This window comes from Oncorhynchus keta, chromosome 2 (assembly GCF_023373465.1).
Source record: "Oncorhynchus keta strain PuntledgeMale-10-30-2019 chromosome 2, Oket_V2, whole genome shotgun sequence".
In the NCBI taxonomy this organism is placed as follows: Eukaryota; Metazoa; Chordata; class Actinopteri; order Salmoniformes; family Salmonidae; genus Oncorhynchus; species Oncorhynchus keta.
The window spans coordinates 61684189-61700580 of NC_068422.1; the positions used below are offsets into that span (position 1 = coordinate 61684189).

General features: G+C 40.9%; 1 protein-coding gene across 1 annotated transcript in view; it reads left to right on the plus strand.

The window, feature by feature from the left end:
• Positions 1 to 16392, plus strand: part of LOC118358284 (cadherin-8-like) — a 90601-nt gene that overhangs the window by 23738 nt on the left and 50471 nt on the right. Inside the window, exon 3 of the mRNA XM_052480260.1 lies at positions 13741 to 14035. Within this exon, the coding sequence (XP_052336220.1) occupies positions 13741 to 14035 (295 nt within the window). The remainder of the gene's footprint in view (positions 1 to 13740; positions 14036 to 16392) is intronic.

The window sequence follows — 16392 nt, forward strand, 5'->3', positions numbered from 1 at the left end:
GACCAGAAAAGTATATCTGAAAACAGATATATCTGAAAACAAAAAAATATACAATATTGTTAATTATAGTGTCTTTGCACAGTTACAGTTCTTTGCATATTTAATTGGAGCGGAAATGCCTCTGTATTTGTGGAAGGGTTGAATATAGAAGATAGAATCTGTCAAATAATACAAGTATCCTCTTAGGAAGCATTGTGATATGAGCCATTTGTCACCATGAGCAAAAAGTGTCCCATTAAAATGTGAATGCCAATTAGCAAAAACAAATTCCATCCCCCAAACACATTAATTAGACAATAGTTTTTGTTCATTTCCTTCTCGATTCACTTGTCGTTTTGTGGTAGTAATTAACAATAGTGTTTGAATAAAACACATTTCGGTATAGCTTCGTTTAACATGCTACTGATGCCTTGGGATTCATTTCCGGCTCAGACCATGTAGGCCATATGATCTACTGTCCTGACCTTTAGCATATGAATCCAATCTTGTGGAGTTAGTCACTTAGCCTGGGAGAAGTCTTCTGCAGGCAGTTAATGTGTAAAGTGACGATCTCAACTGACCTAGGCCTCTGATGTGTGTAAATCAGGGAGCTGGGTCGGGCCAGGCACTCTGGCAAGCAGCTCTGGGAATGCCAGGCAGTGTGACTTCACTTTCTGAGAGGACTAGCAAGCCACTGAAGAACAAGTAATCCGTCTGCTCTGACACTGACACTGTAAAGGTTGTCCTCAGGCAAGGACTCCCTCTGTACAGCATGAGGAGTAGGTGTTAGCAGGAAAGTGTCATGGGCTTTCTCTTTTCCTCTCTTTTTATCGCAAACACACTTTCTCTCTCTCACACAAAAACACACACACACACACACACACACACACACACACACACACACACACACACACACACACACACACACACACACACACACACACACACACACACACACACACACACACACACACACACACACACTGGTACATAGAGTGGTGGCTACGAAGACAAGGTTAGTCTAGCACCATCTGCCATATACAGCAAGTTCCGAAAATAACAATCCATTTTCAACAAATCACTGCAGATTTTGTGCGTGGATTTGTTGATTTGTTGTCAGGGGAATTTATATATTGACTTCTGATCTTCTGAATAGGATATGAGGAGATCTGCCCCATTGTAACTTCAACTAAATTGACTGTATCTATTGTATGTCATGTATTAAAGCTATGCCTCATGTAGGCACCAGAAACCTATTGGTTTCCCATTTGTGACTGAATTATCCCTGTTTGTTTGCTAGTTTTCTTTCTACCAGCTTTGCCCCTTGAATATAAGTATTATGTTGTGATCCCTCCAATAACAAGCTGTTTGAGGTCTAGCTGGTGCCCCAGTTAGAGAAGGCATGAAGTTACTGTAAGTTAGTTTAATGGCGGGCGCCTGGTAACCGTGCGTGGTCATGAACAGGCTGTTTTGAACAATGGCTAATCAAAAGCTCCACAGTATGAGTGACAGCATCAAAGTGGATCTGCATACTGGGGGAATTCTCCAACTTTCTGATTCTCTGCAATTAAGTCTGTGTGGGAAAAAAAATGCATGCTGTGATGATTTCTTTCACCAGGCACAAACAACACGAGCACTTCTCAATTCTGCTGTTGTGCTTGTGTACATTATTCTCAACCCCAGGAGAGCTAGGAGTTGAGAGAATTAAAAAGGAAGAGAGGGAACTGAAGGGTGGGGAGAAGGAAAAATGCAATATTTTCATGTTTTATTGTTGCAGAGCCTTTTTACAGCAGTAACAATGTTAGACAAATTATACACCGCACAAGGAAACGCTGTTCTTCGTCGATTATGACCACTAGGCCCCAAATAAGATCTGTTTTTTGACCTAAAATACTTGGAAATGATCGTTTCTGGCTTTAAAATGTCTTGGAAGGAGTATCTCTATATCTCCATTTATTTGCTCTAAATGTATCAAGATATGGCATGTAACTCTTCTTTTCTCTCCCTCTATGTACAACTCCATATTTGTTTTTTTTTATCCTCCCGCACAGGTATTACAGGTCAGTAGATTTCATCACCCCATTTCTGTGCATGTAAGCATTTTTGTAAGCATCTGGAGCGACTTGGATATTGGAACCTGTTATAGAAGACAGAGAAGCATTGGACAATGGTGAGATTGACGAGTGTTTGGGTGTTTTCCCTGTGACCCTTCCGCATCTGGCAGGAACAGAGTCAGGCAGGTGTGACAGCCAGAATCCATCTCTCAGTCAGGGGTAATAGGGAGGGGCACTCATATACAGAGACAACCCCCCCCTTCCTGTTCTAGCCATCATTCCAGGAAGGACTCTATTTGTTTCAGTATCTTCCAGTAGGCTATTGGTCTACTCTCTTATATGATTAGGACGACTTATGGCATGCTTTCTGACACGTTTTCTCTGTAAAAGACTGCTGCTTTCAAGTAACGACCCTGATTCCATAGTGTAGTAAAATATACACTACATGGCCAAACGTATGCGAACATCTCCTCGTCGAACATCTCATTCCAAAATCATGGGCATTAATATGGAGTTGGTCCCCCTTTGCTGCTGTAACAGCCTCCACTCTTCTAGGAAGGCTTTCCACTAGATGTTGGAACATTGCTGCGGGGACTTGCTTCCATTCAGCCACAAGAGCATTAGTGAGGTCGGGCATTGATGTTGGGCGATTAGGCCTGGCACACAGTCGCTGTCCCAATTCATCCCAAAGGTTTTCGATGGGGTTTAGGTCAGGGCTCTGTGCAAGCCAGTCAAGTTCTTCCACACCGATCTCACCAAACCATTTATGCATGGACCTCACTTTGTGCATGGTGGCATTGTCATGTTGAAACAGGAAAGGGCCTCCCCCAATCTGTTGCCACAAAGTTGGAAGCACAGAATTGTCTAGAATGTCATTGTATGCTGTAGTGTTAAGATTTCCCTTCACAGAACATTATTCCTCCTCCACCAAACTTTACAGTTGGCACTATGCATTGGGGCAGGTAGCGTTCTCCTGGCATCCGCCAAACCCAAGTCTATTCTTTTGTTATTTATTGAGAGGTTGCACAGGTGGGCGTCTGCAGTCGCAATGGTCTGACTTTTTTTTCCGTGGGAGGGAGCCCTAAATAAAGGTTGTTTCACTGCATGTCTCTCTTAGTGCTCTGTAATGTATGTCATGACTCATTGTACAGAACATGAGTGTAAAATCCCCTAGAAGTGTGCAGGTTAAATTTATCCTAGAATAACAGTCTTTAATTTTTCTGGAATTATTATTCGGATAAATGTATTTTAGCCTATTGTCACGTCGATAGGTTGATAGGCTGTTTGAGAAGGTTTGAATCCTAAGCAACCTGCCTACACATTGTTTGAAGTACAGTAGACCAACATAGTAACTGTAGTAGGCAAAGCTATATGCTGGATAATCTTGGTAGAGCATTTCACTGGAATTAAGGGACCTAGCCCGAACCCTGAAAAACAGCCCCAGACATTATTCCTCCTTCACCAAACTTTACAGTTGGCATCATGCATTGGGGGAGGTAGCATTCTCCTGGCATCTGCCAAACCCATTGTGAAGCATGATTCATCACTCTAGAGAACGTGTTTCCACTGCTCTAGAGTCCGATGGCAGCGAGCTTTACACCACTCCAGCCGACGCTTGGCATTGCGCATGGTGAACTGAGGCTTGTGTGCGGCTGCTCGGCCATGGAAACCCATTTCATGAAACTCCCTACAAACAGTAAAAAAGGCAGTTTGGAACTTGGTAATGAGTGTTGCAACCAAGGACAAATTATTTTTACACGCTACGTGCTTCAGCACTCGATGGTCCCGTTCGGTGAGCTTGTGTGACCTACCACTTTGTGGCTGAGCCGTTGTTGCTCCTAGACGTTTCCACTTCACAATAACAGCACTGACAGTTGACCGGGGCAGATCTAGCAGGGCACACATTTGACAAACTGACATGTTGGAAAGGTGGAATTCTATGACGGTGCCACGCTGAAAGTCTCTGAGCTCTTCAGTATGAACCATTCTACTGCCAATGTTCGTCTATGGCTGTGTGTTCGATATTATACACGTCAGCAACGGGTGTGGCTGAAATAGCCGAATCCACTCATTTGAAGGGGTGTCCACATACTTTTGGTGATGTAATGTATTTCATGAATAGGTAATATGGTAATGCATGTATCTTCTGAAATGTACTGTACTGTACTTTATCCCAAGATAACATTACTAGACAAGCTCTGTTTCATAGGGTACTTTCAGCAGATCATATCTAAGTTATTTAATACTGTAGTAAATAAAATGAATAATTGCAGTCATGTAGACTGTCTCTCTTGGTGGTAAAAACAGCCCTATGCCTTGTGGCCGAACAGCATTGTTCGGGTGCGTAACTCTGGAGCCCTGGAGTGTTGTCCTGTCAGTGGCATGGAAAATCCCTTTGTGGCTCAGCTCTAATGTAAATCACAGGTAAGGGGACCCTGAGCCTGGCTGATGTACCAGCAGTGTGCCGTGAAATCTCTGTTGACATTACCTTATGGGCAATTCCAGAAAGAGAGAGAGAAAAAAAGACACATGAACAATTCAAAAAGTCAGTTTTGACTCCTGTCTCTTTCACTATGGAACTGAATTTAATTACAGTAAAAGGCTCGACTTTTTCCTATTTACCAGCTGTCATCTGCACATTCACAGAACTGAGGACACCATCCCTGACAGTAACTAGTTATAAAAATAACTCCTAATTTACCTGCTCGTTCTTACATTTACAATACCCCAAAGACCTAACCCGTTTTCTTATTTTTTCCTGGGTAACCTTTTAAACAGACTAAGATATTTCCCAGATTTGATGGGGAGAGAAAAGCAGATAACTTTAAAATGAAGTGAGGTAGCTAGGGAGATGAGTTACATGAAGCAATTTCTACGTTCTTCGGCACCGTAGGGAGGAAGAAATGACTCTCTTTCTGTAGCATATAACAATATTTAGTTGAAATGATCTCGACTGAAGTGCTGGACTAAAATTGGAGCACTTTATATGAATGTTCAGGACCTTGTCTGTTATTTTGCTGCATTCTTTTGAGTGGTGCAGTGTGATGTAAAAGGTCAGCCGTTTTGCATTGGGATAAAGTTATGTAATTTTGGATAGGTCCTGAACTGTGTCTCAGAGCTACAACGATAATGTACTTAGATGGCTGAGATTCTCAAAAAAAAAAAAAAAAAAAACAGCATCACTGCTGTCTGTGGGAGGGTATGGTGATGTTTCTCTCCCTGGTCAATGGTTCCTTCTTCTCAGCAGTGTGAAACACACGCACACAAGCATGACTCACGCAGACAGTGCTTCAGCCTGTAAGCGGCCGTCCACTCGGAAGTGACGTGACGTCTTCCAACACAGGTTGGTGTAATCCCACATTCCAACTCGACGACCTGCGTTGACGGTGCTACCTAATCGAGGGACCTTTTCCGTCCCCTAGCTATCTGAAGGGAGCTGCCAGCTGCTGCTGTGAAGAGCACTGCTTAACTGCTTTCCGCTACAGCAAAGCATCCCTTTTTTTTTTTGCTTTCCATCCAAGAACATAAAACGATGCTGTTATTTGCATATCTAATGAGAGTCGAAAAGCTAAGCTTCTTAATTAAGGGGGGCGGGGGATATAAATCTAACCAATAACAGCAATGTTTCTAGATGTATTACATGCCTGTACATACATTTCTCTCTGATACCTGTACATGGAATATCCCAATGGAGAGATACGCAAGCCTGGTTTCTATATGAAATCCAGGTGTTGCTGTGTGTTTATTGCTGGATTGGCGTACCTAGTTTAATATTCCTGCTAGCCCGCCACAGGGTACAGATACATGTTTTTAGTGCACTTGTGGCCTACTTTTTTTTCAGTAGGACACACTTACAATTTATTCCCGACAGAGAAAACTCTTAACTCAAGTTGTCCATGACACCTGGTCAAGGACTCAAAAGTCTGTTCTTCCATCATTGAAATGTTGCTCCCTCCCGTGACTCATTGTACAGAACATGGGGGTAAAGTCCCCTAGAAGTGTACTGGTTCAATTTATCCCAGAATAACATTCTTTCATTTTACTGGAATTGTTATTCTGATAAATGTATCATTAGCCTATAGTCACGTCAATAGGTTGATGGGCTGTTCGGTAGGCTGTTTGAGAAGGTTTGAATCCTAAGCAACCTGCCTACACATTCTTTGAAGTACAATAGACCAACATAGCTACTGTAGTAGGTCAAAGCTATGTGCTGGAAAACCTTGGAAGAGCATTTAAAACATCGTTTTTGAGTTTAATTGACACACGTAATGATAGTGTGTTTAACTGTTGACCATGTTTGGTGAGAAAGTTACAAAACAAAAAATCCTGTATAATACTCTGTAAATTAGAGTAGGCCACAGCTACGTTTCTACTCAACAGTCCGACATGAAGAACAGCAGCTCCATTGTCTAAAGGGCAATTCAGAATCCAAAGCTGTGGTTTGCCCTGTGGTCCATTGTGACAAATCCATCTGAATTTGCAACCACCATTCGCTTAGACACACAGCCGCGACCTTGCACCTCCCCAACATTCCTAACCGACGTGGCGACGGTTGGGGAAATGGCTTGAGACGTGCAAGAATTTGAAAAGTATTCAAGTTAACGGTCCAATATTCAAGAACACTGGTGTGTGGATGCGTGTACATTTTTGGACTCCGATAAGCACTCAATCCTTAAAAATGTGTTGCTTTGCAGTGGTGTCATTTACAAGATCACATTGCATGTTGTACTGGAGAATGAGACGCCTATCTTCTATCTTCTAACTAATTCATTCAGTTGTTCAATATTTAAAAAACAAAAGATGGTTGAAATATGAATTAGAAACCCAAGCAGCGCCATCTGGACAACAATAACAATCCATCATAACGAAATGATGCATCAAATTACACTTGCAACAGGTTCCATCTGTACCTTGCGAAATCAATCTCATTCTGATTTGAGTAGGTCAGCTGCGTGGAAAAAAAGAAAACAATTTCCTCCTTGATTATTGTTGTTTTGTTCTGGCTTCTCCCCTAGCCTGTGGTGTGTATATTTAGGCTCATAGGTAGGCTAATCATACTGTGGAGGAGGTTAAAGCTAAAAACCTACCCCCGTTTAACAGACCGCACAGCATCCATCTCCTAATGAATTTTTACTGCTGCGGCTCCTTTGTCTCTGCACTCTACATAATGCAGAGGTTTCTGCCCGGGCTAAGACCTTGTTACACAGAATCTCAGAGAATGCATATGGAATGGCGATACAATGGATAGATATACTCATTGCGTCAAGTGCATTGACTTGACTTTACAGTTAAATATTTTTATAGCACACTTGTGAAGGCGTCAGTAGCAGATTGATTGGCTCAGGTTGGGAAATTGTAACAAATTAAATGAACAGTGTGAATGACTCAATAGGGATAGTTTCTTATGTACCAAAGGTTATTCCCTCACTATAGCGTGTAAGGCCTTTAAAGTGTACTGCAAAATCATTTTCCATTTCCAAGTTTCTCTCAGCAGGCAGTCAGCCTGAAATACACCCTCCTCTCTCTCTCTCTCTCTCTCACACACACACACACACACACACACACACACACACACACACACACACACACACACACACACACACACACACACACACACACACAAACTCCTCACACACCACACATGCACCACACACACACACGCACACACTCACAAACCCTCCTCACACACCACACACGCACCACACACACACACGCACACACTCACACTACACCCTCCTCACACACCACACATGCACCACACACACACACACACACACACACACACACACACACACACACACACACACACACACACACACACACACACACACACACACACACACACACACACACACACACACACACACACACACACACACACACACACACACATACACACTCACAAACAACATATTTTCATGGATGAGTACATCTAATTGCATTGGCCTCTTAGACTAAAGGTAGCCAAATCATTTGCTCTGTGATCCTTTTGCCTTTGAATTAATCTTGAGAAGCAATAGTCTGGCCCAACAATAACACAGTGGTTGCCATTTCTTCCTCTTCTCCTCCTCAATGCTTTGAGAGATTGCACCATTCAAGACAGGGGATCTGACTTTATTTATTGTAACTCTCATTGTTGGAGTAGTGTGGTTCTCACTGAGGACATTTTTGGCAGATTTGATTAAAATGGTACTTTCATGGGATGGACTGCAGGGAAAATTGTCCCCAAGAATAGCTAAGTGTATCATATATCATGCATCGAGCCATCTGTTCCTTATATTCAAATGTTATTGCAATATTTAGAATTACAGATTATTCATGTAGGTGTAATTAACAAATTAAATCTTTCTAATGAAAAACTGTCTGTATAAATTGGTAGACTTCTTGCTCAGAATCAAGTAACTACAGTAAGTAATTCCTTAGTGTAGCCTTAAGGTAAAGTGGAATATGCTTTATATATACAGTACCAGTCAAAAGTTTGGAAACACCTACTCATTCAATGTTTTTTCTTTATTGTTACTATTTTATACATTGTAGAATAATAGTGAAGACATCAAAACTATGAAATAACGCATATTGAATCATGTAGTAACCAAAACAAAGTGTTAAACAAATCAAAATATATTTAATATTGTAGATTCTTCAAAGCAGCAACCCTTTGCCCTGATGACAGCTTTGCACACTCTTGGAATTCTCTCAACCAGCTTCATGAGGAATGCTTTTCCAACAGTCTTGAAGGAGTTCCCACATATGCTGAGCACTTGTTGGCTGCTTTTCCTTCACTCTGCGGTCTAACACATCCCAAACCATCTCAATTGGGTTGAGGTTGAGTGATTGTGGAGGCCAGGTCATCTGATGCAGCACTCCATCACTCTTCTTGGCCGAATAGCCCTTACACAGCCTGGAGGTATGTTTAGGGTCTTTGTCCTGTTGAAAAACAAATGATAGTCCAACTAAGTGCAAAGCAGATGGGATGGCGCATCACTGCAGAATGCTGTGGTAGCCATGCTGGTTGTGCCTTGAATTCTAAATAAATCACTGACAGTGTCACCAGCAAAGCACCCCACACCATCACACCTCTTCCTCCATGCTTCACGGTGGGAACCACACATGCAGAGATCAACCAAAAATCTCAAATTTAAACTCATCAGATTTCCACCAGTCTAATGTCCATTGCTCGTGTTTGTTGGCCCAAACAAGTCTCATCTTATTAATGGTGTCCTTCAGTAGTGGTTTCTTTGCAGCAATTCAACCATGAAGGCCTGTTTCACACCGTCTCCTCTGAGCAGTTGATGTTGAGATGTGTCTGTTACTTGAACTCTGTGAAGCATTTATTTGGGCTGCAATCTGAGGTGCAGTTAACTTAACTTATCCTCTGCAGCAGAGCTAACTCTGGGTCTTCCTTTGCTGTGGCGGTCCTTCATGAGAGACAGTTTCACCATAGCACTTGATGTTTTTTGCAACTGCACTTGAAGAAACTTTAAAAGTTCTTGACATTTTCTGGAGTGACTGACCTTCCAGTCTTAAAATAATGATGGACTGTCGTTTCTATTTGCTCATTTAATCTGCTCTTGCCATAATATGTACTTGGTCTTTTACCAAATAGGGATATCTTATGTATTTCATTTTTAATTTATTTAACCTTTATTTAAACAGGTAGGCCAGTTGAGAACAAGTTTACAACTGCGACCTGGCCAAGATAAAGCAAATCAGTGCGACACAAACAACAACACAGAGTTACACATGGAATAAACAAACATACAGTCAATAACACAATAGAAAAGTATATATACAGTGTGTGCAAATGAGGTAAGATAAAGGAGATAAGGCAATAAATAGGCCATAGTGGCGGAAAAATTATAATTTAGCAATTAAACACTGGCGTGATAGATGTGCAGTAGATGCATGTGCAAGTAGAGATACTGGGGTGCAAAGGAGCAAAACATAAATACACTATGGGGATGAGGTAGTTGGATGGGCTATTTACAGATGGGCTACGTACAGGTGCAGTGATCTGTGAACTGCTCTGCTTAAAGTTAGAGTGGGAGATATGAGTCTCCAGCTTCAGTGATTTGGGTATACCACTCCTACCTTGTCACAACATAACTGATTGGCTCAAATGCATTAAGAAGGAAACATATTCCACAAATTAACAAGGCAATTGAAATACATTCCAGGTGACTACCTCATGAAGCTGGCTGAGAGAATGCCAAGAGTGTTCAAGGCTGTCATCAAGGCAAAGGGTGGATACTTTGAAGAATCTAAAATATGTTTTGATTTGTTTGATGTCTTCAGTTTTATTCTACAATGTATAAAATAGTAAAAATCAAGAAAAACCCTTGAATGAGTGGTGTCCAATCTTTTGACTGGTTCTGTATATGATGCCATGTTTTTAGAACTACATCCCCTATGATGGCAACTGTGACCTAAAACAGTGAGAAATTGTTATAGTGACCAATGGACATCATATCTGACCTTTTATCTGATCGTGATCTAATCAAATAAGAACGTATAGGAAATAGTCATTCTCATTATCTTACCAGTTGTAAACAGGGTTTCAGTCTGATCATACTTGCTCATATGTTGCTTTTCAAGACAGTTTGTGAACCACACACAGATAGCCCACATCCACATTTCTTAGGATTTAAAAAGAAAGTATTTTAGGATGAATTTCACCACACAAATCAGCATATAAGGATTTAAGCTTCCAGGGCGAACTGCACAAAGAAACCCTGGCTAATTGAGCCTTGCGATGAGATTCAGATGGGGAACTGCTCTGACATGCTAGACGCCAGCTGACACCCAGCCTTACAGGGTGACAGGGCCCCCTCTCCCTCACACTCCCTCACCCTGCAGAGAGGAGCAGCACATGCCCTCTCCACCACTTGCCCTGACAAGGAGCAAAATCATTAATTCGCCATGTAGGGCTTAACGCTACACTTAAGTGTGGAGCCTGAGGCCAAGGGGAATGAAATATTCCTCATTAGAATGCACTATTGTTCCACCGACTGCTATGAAAGCTCATCTTGAGTATGGAGTGGCATGTTTTCTCCTGAGCTTGACAGTCAAAGCAGCCACATGTGGCAGTGATTGAGGGTACAGTGGGAAGGGGGTCTGATTCCCCTCATTGTGCATTGGGATTCACAATGAAGCAGTGAACTATAACGCAGGTCAATAAGCATGATATCTGAGTTCTTACATGTAGAGGGGTTTCTAATAAACATAGATACATAGATGCATGATGGGAAGTCCGGATATGTGAGCAGTTTTCATTATCATGCAAGGCTGCTGTTGTGACATTGCTATTGGGTTATTTTCCAGTCGTTAATCTACTTATGCTTATTTAGTGCAGACTTAGTCTTTTTTTATTGAATTTTTGGGTTTAAACTTTATTTAACTCAAAGTGCAGTTTGAGGGTTTGAGTGGTTGAGTGTCTGTATCATATAAAGTTATTGTTGCAATTGCAAATGTGGACAGAACAGTTTTAATGAACACAAAACGGTTAAGGTTAAAGGTTAAGTGTTAAGGTTGTGGTGAAAAGATCATCCTACGAGAGGGAAAGATGTACCATTTACACTGGACAGTATGCACTGTATCTAAAAACATTCTGGTGAGAATGGGTTTCTCACAGTTTACTGTTCATACATACTCTGAGGGGGGGGGGTTGATATTTATTTTTGTTACATGATTAGAATAATTGATACAATTATAATAAGAAGACTTCGTACCATGTATGGTTCTTCTTTGCTGGCTTTGTATTTTAACACACACACACACACACACACACACACACACACACACACACACACACACACACACACACACACACACACACACACACACACACACACACACACACACACACACAGCCTCCAAGTAAACCGACATGCATTCATTTGGGCTCATTTAAGGGGTTTCGTAGTGTGTGGACTGTTGTGAAGCTGTTGTGTTAATGAGCCACATCTTTCATGTGAAATGATGGCACAATTAGGAAAACAAAAGTGCAAGGTGTGACAATTTAAGTGAATATGCTTTGTCAGTGTCTGTGAACAGCACCTTTGAGACAGTATATGCATAAAAACGGGTTTATAAAACAATCGTGGAGGCTTTATAGAGGTCTGGATTTCTGTACACACATTTTACCTTGTTACTCTGTCCCCAAACATGGTCTCAAAGGAATACCTCTGGCAAATTTCAGGGCAGAAAATGAAATGGAAGTTGCTGAATAGGATGTTCTGGCGCAAGATCTTTACAAAAATACAAATTAGAAAGAGGACCTCTTCTGGCATTGTTTCAGACCAATGCTGAACATTGTCCAATTTGCAAATATTCTACTTTAAGATCCCCCCTGCAATCCTTAGTTACTTACCTTTGGGATCAAGTTCCTAATATATGGATAGAATAAAACCAACCATATCCGCTCCTCATTTGAAGAAGAAGAAAAAAAAACTCCAACTGTCTCTTACCTTGGAGCTCCAGTTCTCTTATCATCTTATTCCCTATGAATCTCTTTAGTCGTTTTAAACATGAAAAGGGTTGTCTGTACTTGAATCCGCTAATGTTCACACAATGTGTGCTCGCTTGCCAGATGCCAGTGTCAAAGACCTTGACAGGTGACTCTATAAATAGGCAGTGATGGGAAAAAGTACTCAAATCTCATACTTGAGTAAAAGTAAAGACACCATTAATAGAAAATGAATCAAGTAAGAGTGAAAGTCACCCGGTAAAATACTCCCTGAGTAAAAGTCTGAGAGTGTTTGGTTTTAAAGTAAATGTAAGTTCTAAAATATACTTACGTATCAAAAGTTCAAGTAAATGTTAATCAAACCAGATGGCAAGATTTTTTTGTTTTATGAATGTATGGATAGCCAGGAGCACACTCCAACACTCAGACATAATTTACAAACAAAGCATTTGTGTTTCGTGAGTCCGCCAGATCAGATGCATTAGGGATGGCTAGAGATGTGCTCTTGATAATTCTGTGAATTAGACACGTTTCTTGTCCTGCTAAGCATTCAACATTTAAATAGTACATTTGGGTGTCAAATAAAATATATGAAGTAAAAAGTACATATTTTCTTTAGGAACATAGTGGAGTAAAACTATAAGTTGTCAATAATATAAGTAGTCATGTAAAGTACAGATACCCCAAAAAATGACTTAAGTAGTACTTTAAAGTATTTTGTAGGTCCTTCTGTAGCTCAGTTGGTAGAGCATGGTGCTTGTAACGCCAGGGTAGTGGGTTCGATTCCCGGGACCACCCATACGACCACCCATACGTAGAATGTATGCACACATGACTGTAAGTCGCTTTGGATAAAAGCGTCTGCTAAATGGCATATATTTATTATTATATATTACTTTACACCATGGATTTATAGGAAATGAAAGTGTTTGAGGTTGTTTTGAAATAAAAAAATCTCTGGCCATAGAGTGTTATTCGCACTAATGTGTACTGGCATTACTATTTGTATACTGTGCTTCATGATAAGATAATAAGGTAGACATGACCCACTTTCTATAGTGCATCAGTTCACCATAAACTTTGTTCTCAGTGGGCTTCAGTTATCAATATGTACGAAAAAACATTTATGACTACCCCAGTCGCGTCAACATTCATAAAACTCTTATCAATTAACTTAAAAGATTATGCCAGTGATATAAGAATAAATTGTGACTCTTACCAATTCATTCCTTTTTTCCCCAGCTACACACAGATTTGGATGTTGGCAGCACACCAATAAAGTATGTCCTGGCTGGCGAGGGGGCGGGTACCATCTTTGCCATCAACGAGATTACAGGAGATATTCACGCCATGAAGAGACTGGACAGAGAGGAGAAGGCAGAGTACACGCTTACAGCACAAGTCACGAACAGAGACACCGATCAACCCCTGGAACCGCCCTCGGAGTTCATCATAAAGGTGCAGGATATCAACGACAATCCGCCACAGTTCGTTGAAGGCCCCTACCGGGCCTCTGTCCCAGAGACGTCTCAAGTGGGTAAGTCAAGTGAAGGCCTTCAACTTCTCTTTCTGCGGGCATACAAACTCACCTCTACATCATTTGAAAATAGAACCTTTATTTACATGTAATTTTAGGGTATTTGGGTAACTGTCGTGATATGTAATACCCACATTTCTGTTTTGATAACATTGGTCATCATTGGAATACACACTTTTTGCCTGACTTTTCAATTGCATGTTTCCATCATGAATTCCATGTTGTCATATTATCATTTAACCTTCATTTAACTAGGGGAGTCAGTTAAGAACATGTTCTTATTTCCAATGACAGCGGAGTAGCAGTGGGTTAACTGCCTTGTTCAGGGTAGAACGACACATTTTTACTTTGTCAGGACGGGGAATCGATCTTGCAACCTTTTGGTTACTAGTCCAATGCTCTAACCACCAGGCTACTTGCCGATCCTAATATTAAGTATGGTCTTCAGTGTTGAGTAGTAACAATTCCTGCAAGGGGATAGCATATATGCTTTCAACACGTTTGACATATTCCGTAACAATATTGTATATAACCACTACAAAACCTTTTGTATGTAACAGTATGTTAATATATTCATATATTCACATGTTTATTTCAGCCAAGCATTCAAATTAGCGGTGCCTGATCACACATTTCAAATATAGCACACAAAGTTAGCAGTACCTGAAAATGAATCGGCTCACGTATTTCGAGGGTCTCAGTACTGACCTTGGAATGGTTACCTAACTGTGAGTATTTTTGTAGAAAATCAGAAACAAGTGGGAGAGCAGGATGCATCTCTTCATCTTTTTGACATGCTGCCTTCAGAAAGAGGCATATAGTGGTGTGGTTATTTGTTGGGTACTGTTGTTCCCTATCATGATGCTGACATAAGTCAGATATGATTTTACTATGACTGCAAACACATATTGCAGCCACCAACATTGCAGTTTTCTCTTAGTGTGTTGTTCTCAATTGAAATGTCCATTGTATTTATCCAAGGGTTTTGACAGTGAAGTGAAGGGAATTGTTAGTAGTGGGGTGAAAAGCAAAGTGCTAGTTGACTGCAGAGACTGGGATTTGGCAAAGGGAATGCAATATAAAAATTGAAGTTGGTGGCTTTTGTGTGATTCTTGCTTTGTCACTGCTGATTAATTAAACATTCACCAATGTTCTCTTGTTAGCTTGAAAGGCTTTTTTGAAAGGACTTGTTTTGGTCTTGTTAAGTTTTTATGTGTTGTGGCGTTATCAAAAGCTCTGGACATAAAGACACAAACAAACATTGGAGTCTTTTTTCATCTCCCGTCTCATATTCATATTCATAAATCATTTGTGTTTCATTTCTATCACACTAAAAAGATTTCATACAGAACTCACTCATACTCTATTTTCTAATTATGCTTTAAAATTCCAATAACGTCTACTGCGAAAACAGAGGAAAAGAAACTCTTATGAACATAGACTGTTGGATTTCTGACAAAAACATGTAACTCAAAACTATTAAAAAGGGCTTGAAGTAAATTCAAAAACCGGAAGCTGTTATATGGAGCTTTAACAAACAAAGGTGAGCTTTTAACATGTTTGGGTTGACATGCCTCTCATAGTACACAATGAAACACAGGCTTGACAATGCCTCAGTGTGTCATCACTACCTTGGCAGGCAGTTACCGCTAGAAAAAAATATATGTGACATGTGCTTGTAAGGGCTTCATGTTTCCAGTGTGCAGGTGAGCACAAAGGTTAATAGAACATGCCTGAGAATGCCTTGTTCTTTCTGAAGGTGAGCTGGATAAGAAATGTGGCTTTGTTCACTTCATGTTGTGTCATTTATGGAAAAACAAATCAAATAAAGCCATTTACAGTTTGGGCTTTGTTTATTGGTGTACTGACATTGTCAAGCCCTGATCTGTTTCACCTGTCTTTGTGATTGTCTCCACCCACCTCCAGGTGTCTCCTGTTTTCCCCATTAGTCCCCGGTGTATTTATCCCCGTGTTCCCTGTCTCTCTGTGCCAGTTTGTCTTGTTTTGCCAAGTCAACCAGCGTTTCTCCTAGCTCCTATTTTTCCCAGTTTGTGTTTTTTCTTAGCCCTCTTGGTTTTGACCCTTGTCTGTTCTGACGCCGAATCCGTCTGCCTGACCACTCTGCCTGTCCTGACCTCGAGCCTGCCTATCCCCTGGTACTGTTTGGACTCTGACCTGGTTTATGAACTCTGTCCCCGACCTGCCTTTTGCCTACCCTTTTGGTGTAATAAATATCGGCGCTCAAGCCTCCTGTGTCTGCATTTTGGTCTCGCCTTGTGCCCTTATAAACATTCTCCATTGAAGACGAAAGAGTGCAGAGTACATGTCATGACATTTATTTTACTTACTTCCTTGGT